The 22,925-nt window shown below is 47.4% G+C and overlaps 1 protein-coding gene across 4 annotated transcripts in view; it reads right to left on the bottom strand.

Moving 5' to 3' along the window:
- Window positions 1-22,925, bottom strand: part of LOC310772487 (partitioning defective 3 homolog) — a 660,426-nt gene that overhangs the window by 432,664 nt on the left and 204,837 nt on the right. For all 4 annotated transcript variants that reach the window (XM_083632305.1, XM_083632307.1, XM_083632306.1 and 1 more), the window contains exon 3: window positions 9,463-9,646. In XM_083632305.1, the coding sequence (XP_083488431.1) occupies window positions 9,463-9,646 (184 nt within the window). The remainder of the gene's footprint in view (window positions 1-9,462; window positions 9,647-22,925) is intronic.

Genomic DNA, 22,925 nt, shown 5'->3' with positions numbered 1-22,925 from the left:
GGTTCATCAGCAGACAAGACTAATCAGCAGATGCACACCTCCACTGTTATCAAACTCTGTGATTCTTCTGATATCAAAGCCTCAGGATCGTATTTCATCACACCGCTCAGCGCTGAAGTGAGACATTGAAGAGGAGCCTCTGGTCCAGAATCCCAGAGAGAGAGAGAGAGGCAGAGGGCAGATGAGAGAGATGAGTATCAGGGATCTGCTATCAGACCTAGCTGCTTGCGGTTCAAACCTAAACCTGTTAGGTTATCTATAATGGCCAATCACTGCCTTTGGATATCAGCCAAACACACTGGGGGAGCCCAGGAAAGAGTGGCAGTCCACAGCTCACATCTAAAAAGAACACAACAGGCAGAATACTTCAATCTTTTTTGGCTCCAAACTTGCATATCAATAAACAATAAGGTCTCTCTTGTGTTTCTAGAAAGTGCTCTTGGATTTCGACGAGGCATTCCACCTTCATGGTACAATCTGGACGGCGGTCAATATGAGCTAAGTGCATTTGTGTTGTGTTGTCAGTGTCAATGTGCATCTCTCCTGCGCCTTACTGACTTCTATATGGCCTTGGGCTGGCGGCAGGGAGCCTCCTCAGTGGCGGACCACTAAACCAAATTGATTAGACGAAGGGCTTCCTCTCCAGAGGTGTCCACACTTCTCCCCACAGGCAATCTCTCTAATGGCCTCCTAGCGACCCTGTCACCGCAGAGCTTCAAGGACCAAGGGTCCGGGGAGAAATGGGCGATTCGTCACCACACCGGTTCTCTTTACGAACAGAGGGGGCACCGGAGAGAGAGCTGGACGAGAGGCCGACGCCCTCCCCTGTAAGTGGCCACTACTTACTCCCAGATGGCTCCATCTGCACAAGAGGGGATGTGACAGCACCAGGTCCATCATGGCAGTGTCACCACAGTCACTCTGACCTACCATTAGTGGTGTTTGAAAGCCGCTCCACACCAATGGCAGTGTCATTTCAACCTCTGTCGGTAGCACTCGAGTGGCTTTTGCCACCTTCTGTTTGTTGTCTCTTGAGCAATTATCATCAGGCATCTTTTTGATGGTGGAAGCCACCATTTCTGTAAAAGATCATCAAGGTCACGACAAGCTAATGAAAGCCAAGATCCAGGATGAGCTTGGGGGGCGAGGAATCCATTCGAGTGCCAATGTCCAGGGTACAGTACCAGTGACCTGGGTAACGTACGTCTACATAGCACACAATGCTGATCCCATGTAAGAGGCAATTCACACCAAGCTTTGCACAGGGGAATGGCCTATTGACTGTAACCATATAACGCCATGGAAAGCACAACGTGATACTCCAGGCAAAGAGGAAAACTGCACTGAACACCAAGTGGAGCTTCGTTTGAGCCAGCTCTCAACCCCTGATCTTCACCAGGGTCAGTTTGCAGGATTGATTTGCCCAGGTCGAGCCATTCGCACTGCTGGTCAACCTACAGATTCCCTGGGCCACTAGTCCAATGTGAAAGAGGTACAAAGAGTGGACACTACTCTACAGACATCCAGGTCTCCACCATTCAAAGCCAGGGGCTCCCGGTACATCCATATAACATGGTGAGAAGGGGGTTGATTGAACATTGATTAGGAGGCAAACAAGCACTACAAGCAGCCTGATGAGACTACGACCTGCACCTGAACCCATTGAAACATCTCCCTCGTGTTGCTCTATGTTTGAGACATCAAGCCGTCATTTTGTCAGTTGGTACAAGTGCCCTTTAACATTTGACTTATATGTGCGTTAAAGGGATATGCACAGTCCCCTTTGTCCAGGTTCCCCTGTCCTTTACCTGAGAAACTGTCAATAAGTAAATAAATAAATAAATATATAAACTGTAAAACTTCAACGAATGGCAGCCTGACAGCTATGTCAAATCCTGGGTCATATGAAAGGACCCAATTAAACTCATTGGGCAACAAAGAACAAGGCTTCAATTCCGAAGCCACAGGCACCATTAGGATTCAGCGCTAATTTAAAGTTTCGGACATTCACTTTCATTTTCTTACTTCTGAAAGATGACACTTTCGTCATGAGTGGGAAGAGCTGGCCCCGGCGTTCGTATAATTACGAGAAAATTACATTCATTAAAGTAATTTGCATCTCATCTCCAATCCAATTATTAGGAGTTTGACCTGCACGGCATATGTGTTAGCATGGAAATCTGCTCACAAGACAGAGGGAAGGGAGGGGTGGAGGACAGAGAGAGGAATGGGGGGTAGTTTGGGAGTTGTAAGAGGGAAAAACAATCAATATGGCTCTAAAAGATGATGATTTTTAAATAGCCATAATTCTCTGCCTCAGAGCACAGATGCCAAGGGCGCTTCTGCTCCACTTTGATGTCTGATATGGGATATTGCTGCCAGTAATTTGCTCATCTGCATCTCTGGAGGGGCCGTCGCCTCTGTCTGTCTGTCATGCTCATCTGACTGACTGTGTGTTGCCTGTCTGTCTGTCTGTCTGTCTGTGTGTCTGTCTGTCTGTCTGTGTGTGTGTGTGTGTGTGTGTGTGTGTGTGTGTGTGTGTGTCTGTCTGTGTGTCTGTCTGTGTGTGTGTGTCTGTCTGTGTGTGTGTGTGTCTGTCTGTGTGTCTGTCTGTCTGTGTGTGTGTCTGTCTGTCTGTGTGTCTGTGTGTCTGTGTGTCTGTCTGTCTGTCTGTCTGTCTGTCTGTCTGTCTCCCTCAATATCTCTTAGAACAATTATCCATTACATGCATATAATTATGTGACTTTTTGAGACAATATTGGAGTGATGATAGGAATTGCTAACTATGAACAAATCAGAGGGCATGTGGGCTATAAGGAACACATGTATAGTGAAAACAGTAATATCTTAGTTGTTACTGCAAAACAAAACATGTATGATGGCCTTAACTGCCTGTCTTACAGCCCAACTCCCTGTCTGTCTCTCCTATCTGCCTCGCTGTCACTATCTCTCAGAAGCCAACGAGCCGTGCAGACATCAAACAACCAAACACTCCCAATTCAACTTTGCAAAGTCACCTCTGTATCGTGGTAAAGTCACCTCTGTATCGTGGTAAAGTCACCTCTGTATCGTGGTAAAGTCACCTCTGTATCGTGGTAAAGTCACCTCTGTATCGTGGTAAAGTCACCTCTGTATCGTGGTAAAGTCACCTCTGTATCGTGGTAAAGTCACCTCTGTATCGTGGTAAAGTCACCTCTGTATCGTGGTAAAGTCACCTCTGTATCGTGGTAAAGTCACCTCTGTATTGTGGTAAAGTCACCTCTGTATGGTGGTAAAGTCACCTCTGTATCGTGGTAAAGTCACCTCTGTATCGTGACAAAATCACCTCTGTATCGTGGTAAAGTCACCTCTGTATCGTGGTAAAGTCACCTCTGTATCGTGGTAAAGTCACCTCTGTATCGTGGCAAAGTCACCTCTGTATCGTGGCAAAGTCACCTCTGTATCGTGGCAAAGTCACCTCTGTATCGTGGTAAAGTCACCTCTGTATCGTGACAAAGTCACCTCTGTATCGTGACAAAGTCACCTCTGTATCGTGGTAAAGTCACCTCTGTATCGTGGTAAAGTCACCTCTGTATCGTGGTAAAGTCACCTCTGTATCGTGGTAAAGTCACCTCTGTATCGTGGTAAAGTCACCTCTGTATCGTGGTAAAGTCACCTCTGTATCGTGGTAAAGTCACCTCCGTATCGTGGTAAAGTCACCTCCGTATTGTGGTAAAGTCACCTCCGTATCGTGGTAAAGTCACCTCCGTATCGTGGTAAAGTCACCTCCGTATCGTGGTAAAGTCACCTCCGTATCGTGGTAAAGTCACCTCCGTATCGTGGTAAAGTCACCTCCGTATCGTGGTAAAGTCACCTCCGTATCGTGGTAAAGTCACCTCCGTATCGTGGTAAAGTCACCTCCGTATCGTGGTAAAGTCACCTCCGTATCGTGGTAAAGTCACCTCCGTATCGTGGTAAAGTCACCTCCGTATCGTGGTAAAGTCACCTCCGTATCGTGGTAAAGTCACCTCCGCATCGTGGTAAAGTCACCTCCGTATCGTGGTAAAGTCACCTCTGTATCGTGGTAAAGTCACCTCTGTATCGTGACAAAGTCACCTCTGTATCGTGGTAAAGTCACCTCTGTATCGTGGCAAAGTCACCTCCGTATCGTGGCAAAGTCACCTCCGTATCGTGGTAAAGTCACCTCCGTATCGTGGTAAAGTCACCTCTGTATCGTGGTAAAGTCACCTCTGTATCGTGGTAGTCACCTCTGTATCGTGGTAAAGTCACCTCTGTATCGTGGTAAAGTCACATCTGTATCGTGGTAAAGTCACCTCTGTATCGTGGTAAAGTCACCTCTGTATCGTGGTAAAGTCACCTCTGTATCGTGGTAAAGTCACCTCTGGATCGTGGTAAAGTCACCTCTGGATCGTGGTAAAGTCACCTCTGCATCGTGGTAAAGTCACCTCTGTATCGTGGTAAAGTCACCTCTGTATCGTGGTAAAGTCACCTCTGTATCGTGGTAAAGTCACCTCTGTATCGTGGTAAAGTCACCTCTGTATCGTAGTAAAGTCACCTCTGTATCGTGGTAAAGTCACCTCTGTATTGTGGTAAAGTCACCTCTGCATCGTGGTAAAGTCACCTCTGTATCGTGGTAAAGTCACCTCTGTATTGTGGTAAAGTCACCTCTGTATCGTGGTAAAGTCACCTCTGTATCGTGGTAAAGTCACCTCTGCATCGTGGTAAAGTCACCTCTGTATCGTGGTAAAGTCACCTCTGTATCGTGGTAAAGTCACCTCTGTATCGTGGTAAAGTCACCTCTGTATCGTGGTAAAGTCACCTCTGCATCGTGGTAAAGTCACCTCTGTATCGTGGTAAAGTCACCTCTGTATCGTGGTAAAGTCACCTCTGTATCGTGACAAAGTCACCTCCGTATCGTGGTAAAGTCACCTCCGTATCGTGGCAAAGTCACCTCTGTATCGTGGTAAAGTCACCTCCGTATCGTGGTAAAGTCACCTCCGTATCGTGGTAAAGTCACCTCTGTATCGTGGTAAAGTCACCTCTGTATCGTGGTAAAGTCACCTCTGTATCGTGGTAAAGTCACCTCTGTATCGTGGTAAAGTCACCTCTGTATCGTGGTAAAGTCACCTCTGTATCGTGGTAAAGTCACCTCTGTATCGTGGTAAAGTCACCTCTGGATCGTGGTAAAGTCACCTCTGCATCGTGGTAAAGTCACCTCTGTATCGTGGTAAAGTCACCTCTGTATCGTGGTAAAGTCACCCCCTGTATCGTGGTAAAGTCACCTCTGTATCGTGGTAAAGTCACCTCTGTATCGTAGTAAAGTCACCTCTGTATCGTGGTAAAGTCACCTCTGTATTGTGGTAAAGTCACCTCTGCATCGTGGTAAAGTCACCTCTGTATCGTGGTAAAGTCACCTCTGTATCGTGGTAAAGTCACCTCTGTATCGTGGTAAAGTCACCTCTGTATCGTGGTAAAGTCACCTCTGTATCGTGGCAAAGTCACCTCTGCATCGTGGTAAAGTCACCTCTGTATCGTGGTAAAGTCACCTCTGTATTGTGGTAAAGTCACCTCTGTATCGTGGTAAAGTCACCTCTGTATCGTAGTAAAGTCACCTCTGTATCGTGGTAAAGTCACCTCTGTATTGTGGTAAAGTCACCTCTGTATCGTGGTAAAGTCACCTCTGTATCGTGGTAAAGTCACCTCTGGATCGTGGTAAAGTCACCTCTGTATCGTGGTAAAGTCACCTCTGTATCGTGGTAAAGTCACCTCTGTATCGTGGTAAAGTCACCTCTGTATCGTGGTAAAGTCACCTCTGTATTGTGGTAAAGTCACCTCTGTATCGTGGTAAAGTCACCTCTGTATCGTAGTAAAGTCACCTCTGTATTGTGGTAAAGTCACCTCTGTATCGTGGTAAAGTCACCTCTGTATCGTGGTAAAGTCACCTCTGTATTGTGGTAAAGTCACCTCTGTATCGTGGTAAAGTCACCTCTGTATCGTGGCAAAGTCACCTCTGTATCGTGACAAAGTCACCTCTGTATCGTGGTAAAGTCACCTCTGTATTGTGGTAAAGTCACCTCTGTATTGTGGTAAAGTCACCTCTGTATCGTGGTAAAGTCACCTCTGTATCGTAGTAAAGTCACCTCTGTATCGTGGTAAAGTCACCTCTGTATTGTGGTAAAGTCACCTCTGTATCGTAGTAAAGTCACCTCTGTATCGTGGTAAAGTCACCTCTGTATCGTGGTAAAGTTACCTCTGTATCGTGACAAAGTCACCTCTGTATCGTAGTAAAGTCACCTCTGTATCGTGGTAAAGTCACCTCTGTATTGTGGTAAAGTCACCTCTGCATCGTGGTAAAGTCACCTCTGTATCGTGGTAAAGTCACCTCTGTATTGTGGTAAAGTCACCTCTGTATCGTGGTAAAGTCACCTCTGTATCGTGGTAAAGTCACCTCTGCATCGTGGTAAAGTCACCTCTGTATCGTGGTAAAGTCACCTCTGTATCGTGGTAAAGTCACCTCTGTATCGTGGTAAAGTCACCTCTGTATCGTGGTAAAGTCACCTCTGCATCGTGGTAAAGTCACCTCTGTATCGTGGTAAAGTCACCTCTGTATCGTGGTAAAGTCACCTCTGTATCGTGACAAAGTCACCTCTGTATCGTGGTAAAGTCACCTCTGTATCGTGACAAAGTCACCTCTGTATCGTAGTAAAGTCACCTCTGTATCGTGGTAAAGTCACCTCTGTATTGTGGTAAAGTCACCTCTGCATCGTGGTAAAGTCACCTCTGTATCGTGGTAAAGTCACCTCTGTATTGTGGTAAAGTCACCTCTGTATCGTGGTAAAGTCACCTCTGTATCGTGGTAAAGTCACCTCTGTATCGTGACAAAGTCACCTCTGTATCGTGGTAAAGTCACCTCTGTATCGTGACAAAGTCACCTCTGTATCGTGGTAAAGTCACCTCTGTATCGTGACAAAGTCACCTCTGTATCGTGGTAAAGTCACCTCTGTATCGTGACAAAGTCACCTCTGTATCGTGGTAAAGTCACCTCTGTATCGTGACAAAGTCACCTCTGTATCGTGGTAAAGTCACCTCTGTATCGTGACAAAGTCACCTCTGTATCGTGGTAAAGTCACCTCTGTATCGTGGTAAAGTCACCTCTGTATCGTGGTAAAGTCACCTCTGTATCGTGGTAAAGTCACCTCTGTATCGTGACAAAGTCACCTCTGTATCGTGGTAAAGTCACCTCTGTATCGTGGTAAAGTCACCTCTGTATCGTGACAAAGTCACCTCTGTATTGTGGTAAAGTCACCTCTGTATCGTGGTAAAGTCACCTCTGTATTGTGGTAAAGTCACCTCTGTATTGTGGTAAAGTCACCTCTGTATCGTGGCAAAGTCCGCCATTCATTTGGAGCTATCATTTTGTGCGACATGTGAGGGACTGGCAAGTGGGGGTGGGGGGGTCCCAGTGGCTCACCTGGTAGAACGTGTAGCATTAAGGCTTAGTCCTTCACGCAGCCGACCCGGGTTCGAATCCGACCGAATCCGACCCCCCCCCCCCCCAAAAGAAAGTGTGCGTGTTTGTGTGTTTGTGTGTGTGCGTGTCTTGCTCAAGGACACTTCAGTGGGGCAGAGGCTGGCTTGAGTAGGCCATCCTGCCACTAAGGACAGGCAGCTTTGAGGGGCTCCTCATCAGTACAGCAGCATCTGTCTCAGCGGGGGAGACAAGAGACAAGCATGTCCACAATAAGCCAGAGCAATCAGTGGAAAGCTGATTCCAGGAAGATCTGTGGATCAGAGCTCCTTACTGAGCGCTGAAACCAAATCAACAGCTTCCCCGCGTGCTGTACACAGGGGACATCATCATCTTCCATGATAATAGAGCTGTATTTGAGCTTGTGTAGTGTTCCCAGAAAGTAAGTCAGAAGAAAGCCTAAAAGTGTGCTCGTTTGAAGCGATATGACCCGTCTACTCTGTGCTACCGGCTTCTTTTCAGTCTGCCATTGTGCCACTTTTGGGACCAATTTTGGTGAATCTCCACAGTCTAACAGACAATTCGAGAGAGGTTGGGGTGAGCAGAGAGTCTGTCTTACATTCATATCGGTCCATTGAGTATATGAAGCGTGTGTCTGTGCTTGTGTGGGTTCTGGTACTGGTCTTAAGACGTCCTCTGAAGGCTGAGACAGCTCTGTGTCAAGTCGCTGTTTCCACTTCATGGGATGTGAAGATGCGGACATGGGCAACATCTAAGACAAGTGAATGTGTGCGTGCGCGCGCGTTCCTCTGGACATCCTGCTCTTGCATGATTGAGCATCCGACTGTGTCTGTATTCCCTCCGCTGTCTCGCCTTGCACCTGTCTGTCCATCTCGGGACACTGTCATTCCCTGGGCACACTGCATAGCTCTGACAGTCTGTCAACTCTCCACACAATACGTCTCAAACAGACACAGGTCTTAACCATATACGCCTGCTTACATATACTTTTTCCCAGGTAAGAACTACCACACACAGGCAAATGTCAAATCTTTCCTGAACAGCGTATAGGTTGAATTACTAGCTATTTTGCCGTTCTCAATCAGTTGTGCAGTAGCAAAATTTACATTTATTTATATGAAAAGCACCCCCTTTCACTGAAGACGAGGCTGGAAACGATACCCAAAAATAAAATGGTTACTGTTCTTGATCCCCTGTGACTAGCATCGTCTCGGTCTTTCCTGAAAAGTACAGTAAGCCTTGGGAGTTGCTTCTCCATGTGGCAGAATTATACAAAAATAATAAATATGTCCGTTTCAAACGCTGTAATCGTCACTGTCCACATACTTCCATGTGTCTTTCACGTTGGTATCATGTTAAGAAATACATCCACTAGTAGTGGGCTGTAGAGACGTCCAAACTCAACAATAGCGATCACACTCAAGACTAATGATCAACTTAGGTGCAGGTCAGAGACCAAACATAAAGAAGTAACAAGGAAGTAGGCCAGCACACTAGAATGTCCTTTAATGGTCATCTGGTACAGACAGCAGAACAACCAACGCATTTCAGCTTAAAGCCTTTACCAGCATATGTGTGTGCCTGTGTGTGTGTGCGTGTGTGTGTGTGTGTGTGTGTGTGTGTGTGTGTGTGTTTGTGTGGTACTGCTCCGTTTCATCCGTATCCATACGCTTTCAGAAAACGTGCAGAATTACGCACGAAATGAAGGCAGAGTACGGACAGAAGGCTTTATCCGTATGCGTATCCGTATTTAACATTGAGCATAATTGGGTCTTTAGTCCACCGGTAAGTATTACTGACACAGAGTAACACGAGCACAAACACAGGCGCAAAATGGCATCATTTTCCTCATCTAAAATATTGCTTTCTCTAGGGTAATAGGCAGACTCCAAAGGGAAACTTTGTAAGTTGAAGTGAACTATTATTGGGTGATGTGCTTTTATTTCCCGTGGTTAGGTGCCCATTTGACTCACTGGATCGCAGGGCGGAGGGCGTGACCTCGATCTCGCTGGTGGTCTGGTACGGCTGGAAGGCGGAGGCCACGCTGGGCGGACTCAGCTGGCCCGGGAAGGGCTCGGGGCTGTGCGTGCCCGTGGAGCTGGCGCTGGTGCCGTCGCCTCCTCCGTGAGGATCCTGCTCTTCGTATACTGCCACCAGCTGGAGGGAGGGGGGAGGGGTGTTGGGGATAAAGAGAGAGAGACAGATTGATTATACTCGAGTGTGAGGGACTGTGCATGTGTTTTTATACGACTGTGTTTGATGCATACTGTAGGCCTGTGCTGTGCAATAATATGCAAAGAAGCATCCCATTCATTCTTGCTCTAAGTGTCGCAGTAACACACACATACACACACTCCTGTCTAATCTCACTACATCCGCAGCCGTGTAGCCCGGTGTTCCTGGTCGCCAGGTTTGGCTCCAGCGAGCAGCTGTTCCATCTCCATAAAGGTGATGTGTTGCCACGGTTCCCAGGGCAGATAGGAGAAGTCCCTGCCGCATCCCATAATTATCAGAGTCTAGCACACCGACCCAGACAGAGAGACCCAGCGAGCCTTAAGGTGGGAGAGAATACATTACCATTCCCTGGCCTGTTTCTCTATCTGTCTCGTTTTCCCTGTCTCTCTCACACACACGCGCGCACGCACGCACGCACGCGCACACACACACACACACGCGCATGAGCACACACACACACACACACACACACACACACACACACACACACACACACACATGAGCACACACACACACACACAGATTTGGTCCTCTTTCACTGGGGTGAGGGCAACTAGTGCAGCGGCTGCAGCCAAAGCTGGCTGAGAGAGAGAGAGAGAGAGAGAGATGTGATGTAGAGAGCGGAGAGGTGGAGGTGGTTGTCAATATACCACTCATTAAGGATTAGCCTCCTCCTCCCGCCTGGCACAACACTCATACCAGATAGCAGCAGCCCATTGCAAGCTGTGCCACACAACAACAGCAGGGTATAGCATACATAGCATACATGTACTGTAGTTGATACGAGCGTCTTTGTACGTGTCATTGTACCTACAAATCCACGCTACGTAATGCCATACGTGTGGAGGGAGCAAACAAACAAAGAAAGCATCAGATGCAGTTGAAAGCAGGTTTTATGTTATTTTGTCTTTGGGTAAAAAATAGCACGAGTGTTTTCGCATGTATTTGCGGTTTTTCTTCGCCCCAATGCGCGGGAGCAAATCTGCATATAAACAAGTTTAGAAGCCCCTGCTCTTCTTTTGATTACATTGGTTCACAGAGGATGCTTGTGTGTGTGTGTGTCTGAATTGATGTCTTCCCGTGAGCGCGCCCATATGGTTTACCGTCGGCGTAACACACGGTGACACCTCTCATGCTGGCTTTGCACAATTAAAGCAGACTGCATTTTATTCACCAAGATGTCTGCTCTGCTCTCTGCTCCCCGGGGCCACCGCCAAGAAGCTCTCCATTCACTCTGATCACGACACACGCGCCATTCTCCATCTTCAAATGACATTCCTCAGGTTGTGAGGGGTTTGTCATGATATTCCTCAGGTTGTGAGGGGTTTGTCATGACATTCCTCAGGTTGTGAGGGGTTTGTCATTCCTCAGGTTGTGAGGGGTTTGTCATTCCTCAGGTTGTGAGGGGGTTTGTCATGACATTCCTCAGGTTGTGAGGGGTTTGTCATTCCTCAGGTTGTGAGGGGTTTGTCATGACATTCCTCAGGTTGTGAGGGCGTTTGTCACCAAATTTGCTCCGCGCTCCGGAGAGGCAATCCGCTGCTGCAAAAGGAGAAGGCTTTAATAATATGAATCAGACACTTTGAAGTGGTAGTTTAGTTTGCTGACTTTGTTTATTGCCAAGGGAATATACGTTTGCCTTGGTTATAAAGCAGCTTTGCTTTGCCGGTGTATTGAGCAGGCAACCATGAGTATGAATATTCATAGATATTGATATTCTGATCACTGCAATTTATTTGCAGGAGCATTTGTAAATGGCGGGAGCCAACACACCCGTCTTGAGAGACTAGACTGAATGAATCACACCAGAAGCATCTGAGAAGCAGCGCGTCATGGAAGCATGGAGCAGGAGCTTTGCCATTCACACCAGCAGCACTCTGTCTTGCTCCACGCCACGATGTTTTGCTCCGCGCCGGTCACAATTCGCGTTGACTTCATGCCTGGCTGCACGCGGCCGCTCGCCGCTACCCGACGCCTGGGCGTCCAGGTAGTGTAGCGATAGCCTACCAACACGAGGGTCGCAGGTTCGCGCCCCCGTGTTACCTCCGGCTTGGTCGGGCGTCCATACAGGCACGATTGTCTGTGTCTGGGGGTGGGAAGCCGGATTGAGTAGGGTATGTGTCCTGGTCGCGGCACTAGCGCCTCCTCTGGTTGGTCGGGGGGCGCCTGGTCTGGTGTGTTTGGACTGTCGGTCTCACTTACCGCCCGCCCCCAACCCCCACTAGTGTTAGACATTAGGGTGGCCATTTTTGCAGCGATTGAATGACAAGAAATGCTATGTATGTATGCCCAGTGGGTTGTAAAGGGCTACTCCCGGAGGTATTTACACTCCCAGAGTGTACTGTATGTGCGAGCCAATGAATCATTAACGACAAAGTAATCAGGCCTTCCATTCATACAGCATGTGGCGAGGAGAACTTAGCAAAGCGACCATCCCTTTTGCCTGACAGCTGCCCATTTAGAGAAGTGGAGAACTCTGTTGTCGCTGTCGCGGCTAAGCATGATTCATTTTTAAATACACTCCGAATCCCTCTAATTAGGTCCACTTTGCTACGCCTTGCCTCCTTTCACCAAACACTCCACAGCACTCTGCGGGTTTTTGACATGTACAGCTACCCCCCCCCCCCCCCACACACACACACACACACACACACACACACACACACACTCATTTCATCATCGAATGGGCCATCATTTACCCTACATTCAATATTTATGGGCTCTTGAAAGCACTCGTTTGGCCCCTAAACCGACAAGTGACATGAAAAGTTCCCATTATCTATAGAAATCTGCTGGCTTTTTTGTTGTTATCTATAGAAATCTGCTGGCTTTTTTGTTGGTTTGTTGGAGCTTCCATGCTTAGCAGACTGCCAGCAAGCCCAACACTCACCCTACCACTTATGAAAGGAGAGATGGCAAACAAGTGGAAGAAAAAGGAGAAAAAGAGAGAGCGATAGAGAGAGAGAGGAGGGCTGCACAGTTAATCATGTATATTTTGATATTACAATTTTATTTCCACAATCAGTCATCGCAGAAATTTCAATATTCATTCCCTTCTGAACATTGCCTGTAGTTTGAAATAATTAAGATGTTTGTCTGAAATTTTCATTGACTCTTCTGTATTATTATTTCCAGAAGTTCTGGCAATGACAGACGGTTATGGCTAATTGTTTTGACTGTGGCCAGCACACGCACACGCACACAAATTCTAATGTAAATAAAACCTATTTAACTTGGACTCTTATCATCACTGGGAGAAGTACCCCCTAAAGCTTCCTCCTTGTCGTGGCGCTCTTCTCCTTCCCCTCTCCATCCTCTCCTCCTCCATCTGTGTGGAGCTGAAGAGGCCCCTCTCAGCCTAGGGGACACACACACACTTCCTGCTGTTGACTTGAGACGGAGCGGGGGCCGCGCGGCGACAGCCATCACACAAACACACTCCCTCCGTCTGGGAATCGGTCAGGGCCACTTACAACCGAGACGATTGAGACCGAGACGATTTCACGTTTGCCCCACCCAGCAGGGGCGGGGAGTTGTGTTCGGTGTTCGAAACTTTTTCAAAAGGATGGAAAAAGTTTTTTTCGCAATGCGCAGATGGGGAACGGCGTGGCTAATCGTCAAGTGGCGTGACAGCCCAGGCTGAGGCTTCAGAGTGCAGAGAGGGAGGGAGGCTGATAGAAAGAGAATTTGAAAAAGACTCCAAACAACAAGATGCTACATCAACCTACAGTGAAACGGTTGGTGGTTATTTCAAAACCAAAGGTATCGAGAAAGAAGGGGGGGGGGGGGGGGGGGGGGGTGAGAGAGGAGCGTGGGAATGCAAAAGAAGGAGAGAACATTTGATTTGAAGAAAATGTTCCAGTCTCAGGATAAACTGTGGAGTGATTTTGAAAACCTATTTAGCTCCTACCTGGCTCAGTCGAGAGGAGCGAGAGAGATGGCTGAGTCTCATTGCATGGGCCTCTCTCTCTGCAGCACCTCTCTCTCTGCAGCACTGCTGCTGCCTTTAGGCCCTGGAGCACGGCTGACACTCATCCACTCTCACCCGGCTCCACTGACTGTCACAGCAGCTGCCAATCAAGCTGCTATCTACCTGCAGGCCCGAGGGGCTGCTGGGGAGAGAGGCGCGCAGCGAGGCGGCCAAAGAGAGCAGAGCCAATGGAAAGGGAGAGAGAGAGAGAGAGAGAGAGACTCAGAGGAGGCCACGGCGTCTCCACAGCACCCGGGCAGGCACACAGGCTGGATTCGGGATGCCGTATTTCCATATCTGTGAGTGGGGGAGACGGGGCCAACGACAGACAGAATCTCAGGGATGCCTTTCATGTCGGACTCCTTAGATCTCCCTCTGGCTTTTGGCAGCCAGGGGGTGCAGGAGAGGAGGCGACGCGAGGAGGCGACAGAGACGGGAAGGAGCTCAGGAGGGAGGATGAGGAGCTGTTTTTGACAAGCCGCTCTCCATCTCTTTACTCTACCCATCCCCCCCCCGCTGCCATCCAGCCCCTCTGATCTGTGAGGGGAACCCGGGTACGAGGACTGGCACCGGTACAAAGGACCCGTACTGTACCAACCGGTGCCGAGCGTTCGTCGAGCGATCCGCGGCGGCGCCACCACCGGAGGAGTGTGGTACCTGCGCCGTGATGCTCTGATGCTAATCTGTATCCTGCAACGACGCCTTCTCTTTTTCTTCTTTCTGAGATTTGACATGTGACTAATGAGCTGTGATTGCACCAGAAAGAACGGGCTCATATTACTGAGTTAGGTTTTATTCATAGGCCGTATATAAAATATATGGGGCTCTATTCTCTTAAACTTGCGTTTATGGCTGGATGCAGAGCTATTAGTGGGCGTGGTCACGCGCATTCCCTAATTTTTCCTTGACGCTAAACTCCAGAATGCGCGGCTCTAACCATTTAACCACGCCTTTTTAAGTGTAGAATTATTCACAAGTGTTGGATTGGTGATCTCCAGTAAACCAATCACATTCTTCCCTTCCAAGCTCCGATACGCGGAGCGACTCCAGTCCGGTCAGAAAAGCCCTAGAAGCAAAAATCATGTGTCAGGAGGGGATGAGAAGATGACTGGCAAAGATGTGAGAGAGAGAGAGAGAGAGAGAGTGAGAGAGTGAGAGAGGGACAGAGAGAGTGAGAGAGTGAGAGAGAGTGCAAGTGAGTGAGTGTGTGTGTGTGTGTGTGAGAGAGAGAGAGAGAGAGAGAGAGAGAGAGAGAGAGAGGGAGAAGTCTGAGCATGCAGACACAACTGAGAGTTGCTTTGGAAAGGAGCTCGCACTGCATCGTCAATACACGTTCGCTAATAAAACGGTTTGTTTTGCCGGCTGGGAGGCTCAAACTGTCAATAGTGTCTGGCAACATGGAAATGACTCTATATATATTTAGCTGATTTGATGGATAGTTTCCCATTCAGTTTTTGCCACTTCTTCCTTTCACTTTTGGGACATGGAAGAATTGTCTCCAGCACAGCGCTGTTGATGAGACGAGAGAGGGGGAATCCTGGTGACACCAGGACGCTGTCTTGCCCCTCTGTCTGCTCCTTTCTTTCTCCTCACCTGCTCGTACGCCCCGGAGAATAATATTCAGGTATCCACCTTATTTTTGGCGGCCATTTTGCCTTACGTTAACTATGGGTTCTATTTCCGGTGTAACCAATTTAGATAACCCCCCAGCCCCCGACAAAAAAAAAATCTATGAGGATTTTACCCTTTTACAGCAGAGCCATTCTGCTCTACAGCCGTGTCGTTCGGGTGCTGGGATAACGTAATGCATTGTGGGTAGTCGGCTACTAACTGTGGCTAATGTTAGCGGCTAGCTAGCTATGTTACATGGCAGTAAAACGCCACCAAATTGATTTAACTTTTAACCATTTCGAGTGACACACATTTCGAGTTTCCATACGGACCTCCAGCGTTGGTTAGTTGTTTATAACGTGACTATATTTATAACTTTTATAACGGACTCCAGCTTCCGCCGCGCGCAATGCAAATTGGGGCCATGGAGAAGCGCATGCCTGTTATAATTGTACTGGGCATAGGCGTGCCACATGTGAAACCAGGTGTTTCAGCGCTAGAATGTGGGGATAGATGGCATTATCTTATCGTCAGCAGCGCACAATTACTTTGCGCTAAGAGCTTTGAAAAGCACCTCTTAGGCACTGAAATACTCGCTGCGCTTGAGCGCACCATAATCTCCGTGCTGCGCAGCGCAGAAACATCATTACGCACGGACGTGCCACGCCAGGACATAAAATGCTGCTGCTAAAATTTGGTAACCAGCAGAATATTCGGTGAGGCAATCAACTATAATTCACTGAGAAACGTTTATCACATCCCAAGGAGGGGTTATGGTAAATGAATTGAGAAAACTTGTACATTGTAGCCTTGCAATAGGCTATTCACCTTCACCATAACCTGGAGGGTCGTTGGCACCACAACGATCTGTCACAAGCTCTCTCCATCTCTCTCTGTCCTCGGTTTTAATTGAGTCCACTGTAAATCCTCCAATCTTTTCTTTGGTCTCTGCCGTTTACCCGCTGCAAACACGTTTCTATTGTCCCACCCCAGTCAACAAAATAAGCCGAATTGCATCAAAACACAGATGTTTTTAACAGGTATATGATGTGATGGTGTCGTCATGAGATAGGGATAATACAGTATACAGTCAATAGGCCTACACCTATCCAAATTACGCATGGGGAGAATTACAGCATGCCTCAAGCAAACTGTATTACAGGGACTGCAAGACGGAAATCTGGTTTGATTGATGTAACGCCCAGGCATTGCCAGGCCACACCTGTGAATAATTCTGGTGGTTAACACCGCCCAAATCCCGTTTGCGCCATGCATAAATGATTTGGCACGCCTCTAATGTGCGCTTGTGCCCGTTGTTGTGATAAATTATGCTCCCCCGCGAGTATTGCATCCTCACGAGACTTTGGGGCTGTTTTGACTGAAAAACAGGGAGGTCACGTCTACCCAAACAATGATATCATTTTTAAACAGTTATTGAGTATTGTATCAGGTAATTTTTTTTATTATCAATACTTATCGATACTTTTGACAACCTTACTCTAATGAGCTGATGTCTTAAGGACTATGTAGTCCCTAAGAATGTGTTTGATAGTTGTTTTTAGGTAAAAGGAGGAGGGAAGGAGTTTAATGAATAAACACATTATTGGCTTTAGTTGTGTTAAACCTAGACTATGCAATGGCACTCACACACAGGTGCGCACGCATGCACGTGTGTGTGTCCGCGCGCACACACACACGCACACACACACACACACACACACAGAGACTCAAACAGGCCAGTTTTCATCTCCCTTCCCCAAAATGTATCATAATTTTAATGCAAGGGCACTGAGGCGAGATGTTATTTCAAGTAGTATAGCGATGGAACCACTTACTCCACCACAAACTCCAAGGACTCTCTAAACTCATTGAGTAATAGCCATGGCCTGCCATCCTTCATCTATACAGCACACATCTATCCATCCACCCATCCATCCCACCCCTCCAACTATCAAACTCTGCATCTATCAGTCACAGCTTCTTCCAACATCCATCATAAAGTAAGAATATGATCATCTATCTCTGTGAAGACAGACAGCCTGCTAGCAAATGCCTTATGGCCACATCAGCACCATATAACCCCCATATGGCAGACTCCCCACTCCAGAGATAGGACAGTGCATGGACTTGTCTATATGCACTTGGACTATAGGGCTGGGATGATTATGCTTATCCCCCGATTCAATACTATCACGATACTTTCGTGCCGATTTGATATGTATTGCAATACTTAAAGGAATGCTCCAACATTTTGGGAGATTCAGCTATTTGTCATATTCCTGATAGTAAGACGAGAATATAGATGCCTTTCTCTTCTCTGTGGGTGCAGTACAAGATGCGATGCACCCCTCCTGCTAGGTAGCTTCGATTCGATATTAGGATTTATTGCAATTTTCACAGTGCCAATGAAACCAAAGATGCTAATCATCACACTTGAAAACAAACATAAGCCGGGTTTGCTCTAAAATATAACTATTTAGTGATCGTAAAAGTGTTATTTGCTATATTGACTGGGTTCGTCAACATCTAAACTTGCGTAATATGGGAGGGGGAGGGGGCAGAAAACACATCGATTCGGGGATAAAATATCAATTAAAAAAATCTGCCGAAAAAATGCGATACTTTGCGATACTTTGCTATGCTTTTCCACCCCTAACTTGGACGGTCTAAGGAAACAGGAATGGAACATTATGATGAACAGACCAGTGCAGAGAAGCAGCACCTGTCTCCTGTCGGTGTTATCACACAGCATGTTTTTTTTAATATTTCATCCTTTCCTCCCGCGTCCGTCCATTATTTCTCGCACGGCGTGAGTCGGGGCACACCAACAAAGTGCTTAGTCCTGTATTCTTCCCGCTCATTAAGACCATCAAATATTCAGAGAATAGGACCCGAGCACTCTGGCCTGCCATTGCCAGCACTCCGAATAAACCCTCAACACCTCCCCACCACCATGCTCAGAAACATTATGCATATTTCAGAGGTGCTGTCATGTGTGGGGGGAATAAAGCGAGAGGATAGTCCCCCCCCCCCAAAGGCTTACTAAGGCAAGACTTGAAATGATGACGCACCCGGTCGCAAAGGAAAGGTAATGCAGAAAGATGCTGCGACATGAAATTCATCCTTTTAGGGCGGCGCCAATGTTTGAGGGTGATGGGGGAGGGGAGGGGAGGGGAGGGGAGGGGGCTGGGCTGGGCTGGGGTGCTGGTGTTTGAGATGACAGGTTTAAAGAAACATAATCCCCACAACAAGCAGACGCGAGTCTGAAAGATTGGTTTACGATTGCTGTTCTGGCTGAAACATGCACTCATCATTTCCATCTTTCACATTTTCTCAAAGAGTAAAAAGGGAACGCGGCTTGCGAGGTAGATCCACCGCTGGGGGGGGGGGGGGGTGTTAAAGAAGAGAAGAGGTGGTGAGAAAATACACAGAGCAAGCAAAGTTTAATCAGATTAGAGACTCATCCCTTTCAAATCCACTTGGCCAACTTCTCGTCCCTGCCTTTGAAGTTCTTTACCCGCATGTTGGGGGAAATTAATTCACACGTATTAGGGGCCCCCCCGTGCCAGCGCTGTCGACGCACTGCTGACAGAATGGAAAATTGCTTCATACGCCCCCGCGTGCCGCGCTGCCGTGTATATTAATACCTTAAAACCTCTGGTCATCTGTACAATTTCAATCCCTATGCAGCCCCAGGAAATAAATAACTGTTTCTAGGAAGCAAAAAGTCAGACACTCCCTGCTACTGAGAGAGAGAGGAGGGAGGGAGGGAACATGTTTCACCAAAGCAAGCAAGGTGGGTCTCCAGAAAGCAACAATCATGATAAGCATATTCCATGACCCGATTGAGCGAAATCAGGTGTTTTCAAAGTTTTCGTGACTGAGGGCCAATTTAGACAAACAAATCTTTTCTTTAATAGCCTGTTTTAAAAGTCATGCCAATATTGTGAATCATGTCAAGAATGTATGTTGATTTCCTCATCCTAAGGGAGTGGAAGTCCCCCTCCCCACCTTCTTTTCAGCTATGGCTGTCAGACATGGTTTCTGTTATACGTATGGAGAGACTCGGGTTCCTGAGGACCAATTCACTTAGGAAGTTTTCTACCATCTGGGACCCATTCATGGCCTACTTGGACGAGGTTAGGGGCAACGGGTAACTCACCCAACTGATCTCTCGTTTACTCCTCACACTGGATTCTATATATCGTGGTAGCACCTCACTATGATGTTATAATGTTGATATGTGTATGCTTTTTCTTTCTTTTCCTTTCCTGTGACTGAGCTGGTGTGTCTTTGTTTTTGTTCTTGTGTGTCTTTATTGCATATAAAAAATGAAAAATAAAATATATTTAAAAAAAAAGAATGTATGTTGATTTTTCCTGGAGTAGAAAACAAATCCCATTTGTAGATGTTTTAACACACACACCCTGCCAACATTACCCTGTGGAAAAACCTCTTTCAAAATGTTTTCCCTTTGCCAAAATGTAGCCTAAATGTGGAACATTATTTAGCCACCTTCCTGACAAGATAGCATGAAAGGGTTGGTACCAATGGGTGCCTTAGGTCTTTTAATTTCATATTATACCAAAGACTTCACTCTGGCTTTAAAACTGATCCCGCTACAGTTTCTGAAAAATCAAGAATCGGACCAAATACCATCATGTTACCTACAAACTCCTAACTCGTCGCGGCCCACCAGAAACATTCCCGAGGTCTGCAATTGGCCCATGGGCCGCACTTCGAGAGCCCCTGGGCTAAATGATCGTCAATCTAATAATACTAATTAATAATGAGAAGGACCTTGAAATAATACTGGATTAATCTTGTTCCATCAACATGTCAACACTTTTAAATGTAATCATTCTAAATAATAGTTCCATTCTAGGTGAAAATGTATTATTTTTTAGAGCTTGGCCATGTTCCAATTCACTTAGAAAAATTGGATCTAAAACACAGCAACAGATCACTCTGTATGTTCCGAGTTACTCCACTGCACTTTACTTTTATCGGACATACTTTTAGGTTGTGGCAGGCAAGCGTTTGTGCAAGCTCATCTTTTGTTTATATCATCCACTATTGATTTGAAATTCCAAACCCTTCCCTGGATGCATTTTGCCATCTTAGCGGAGTTGCTGGAGGCACCTTGAGGTGTCACACCCTCCAAGCCGGCCCTACGGAAATCTAATCCATCAAATGAACCTACCTGCTGGCCCGTCTTCATCCAGCCCGCCCCCGCGCTACACACCAATCTAATAATGCCTTTCCTCCCCTAGCCCTGATTCACATGCAAAACAACAGCCACACTGTCTGTCTGGAGGCTTGCAAATACACAAACACGCACAGATATGAATACGTGAGCATGCCCCCACACACACACACACACACACACACACACACACACACACACACACACACACACACACACACACACAGGCGTGGGCACACACAAAAAAGCATAGGTTGTGTTGTGTATTAGTATTCCTCTCCTAAAGCGGTGGCATTAGAAAAACCCATATTCTGACAGTGCCTTTCAGAGGCAAGTGCCCTTCAATCTTTCATTGGTTATGCACAAAGCCAGGAGAGAGTAATTAAAAACTTGCCATCCAGGGACCTCGACAGAGAGAGAGAGAGAGAGAAGAAAGAGAACGCTTCAAACATTTCAGGCCTCCCTGGTGGAAAGAGATGGAGAGAACGAGTGGAGGAGAGACTGAGGAGGAGGAGGGCGGAGAGAAAGGGAGTGCGGTCTCCTTGACAAGGCTGTGCATCCTCTGTAGTCAAGGCAGATAGAAATCAAGTCTTGTCATCCTCACTGCACAAGTTTAAAGTCCTGTCTGTTTCTCTCAGTGGCACATCTGCAAGTTATCAACCACTCTGCCCACTGGAAAACACAACGAAGAATCCATTCTTGGAAAAAGTTAGCCATCCTGTATTGACTTGGCTAAATAGTAGCATGAATGCATCATCAGGTTGTAAACAACAGAAGCATTTTTCATTGATTAATCTGCTTTTTCACATAATTTTGTCTAAATGATTAATTGATTATAAGATCATTTTCTCTCACTCGATTAATCATTGCCACACTAAAATAAAGGCATTTCATAACTGTAAGCAACTTATGGGCTAAATACAGCATGGCTGTATTCATGTTCATAGCAACGGTTCATAGATGTAAAATAAAAGTTTCCACCCTCAGATTCTTTGACACTATTAGAAATCATCAATCTGTCTCTCTGATTTTGTGATGAAGTTTTGTAATTTACCATTGTTGTACCTTTTGTCCCTCAACCTCCTTCATCTACTGGTGCCTCAGTTACGGATGTCCTCCACTTCGCAGAATGACTTAATATTTCCCAGAATGCCAATAACCATTCTTATAAAGGTGTTGAGAGTGGATTTTTCCTTTAAATCACTGTATGCATTTTCTATGTTGTGTTGAACTATTAGTTAGTGTTTATGTCAGAGAGCTATGTATCGTTCATTGCCTCGACTTATCCAGTGTCTGACAGGAAGACATGATGAGTGAATAGTGAGAAGAATGAGCTGTACCTGCCAAGCACCCCCACCCCACGAGACCACACCCCCACCCACCCCACCAGACCAGACCCCCACCCACCCCACCAGACCACACCCCCACCCACCCCATGAGACCGCACCCCCACCCACCCCACGAGACCACACCCCCACCCACCCCACCAGACCAGACCCCCACCCACCCCATGAGACCGCACCCCCACCCACCCCACGAGACCACACCCCCACCCACCCCACCAGACCACACCCCCACCCACCCCATGAGACCGCACCCCCACCCACCCCACCAGACCACACCCCCACCCACCCCACCAGACCACACCCCCACCCACCCCATGAGACCGCACCCCCACCCACCCCACGAGACCACACCCCCACCCACCCCACCAGACCACACCCCCACCCACCCCATGAGACCGCACCCCCACCCACCCCACCAGACCACACCCCCACCCACCCCATGAGACCGCACCCCCACCCACCCCACCAGACCACACCCCCACCCACCCCATGAGACCGCACCCCCACCCACCCCACCAGACCACACCCCCACCCACCCCACACCCCCACCCACCCCACCAGACCACACCCCCACCCGCCAGGTAAAGATCAAAACAGAACGTGATTAAGCATGTCCTCCCGGCTTTGAGGTGTGTATACTGCTGTCAATTGGAGGGTGCTGGCTTCCCGCATAGATGGCCTTTGGACCAACAACAGAGGCCAGTAGGTTGGGTTAGGGTTGTGGTTAGGGGTAGGGTTGTGGTTAGGGTTAGGGTGGGTTGTGTACATGGACTACTTTGTATGCAAAACGAAGCATTGAACCGATGTAAAATACACTTCGAAACAAAGAGCTCCATCTGCTCGGCTGCTGAGAGCAACTCTTACAAATCAAATGTTTCCATCGCAGAAACGTCATGGAGAGGTAGTATAAACAGTAGGGCTGCAACAACTAATCGATTAAATCGATTAAAATCGATTATTAAATTCGTTGGCAACGAATTTGATTATCGATTCGTTGCCTCGCGATTAGTTGGACCGCAGAGCCATCTGTTTTGTTGATAAAAACAACAGCTGACCACAGCTGCTGCG

This window comes from Poromitra crassiceps (assembly GCF_964638095.1).
Source record: "Poromitra crassiceps genome assembly, chromosome: 2".
In the NCBI taxonomy this organism is placed as follows: Eukaryota; Metazoa; Chordata; class Actinopteri; order Beryciformes; family Melamphaidae; genus Poromitra; species Poromitra crassiceps.
This window is presented reverse-complemented; position numbering and strand designations above follow the sequence as displayed.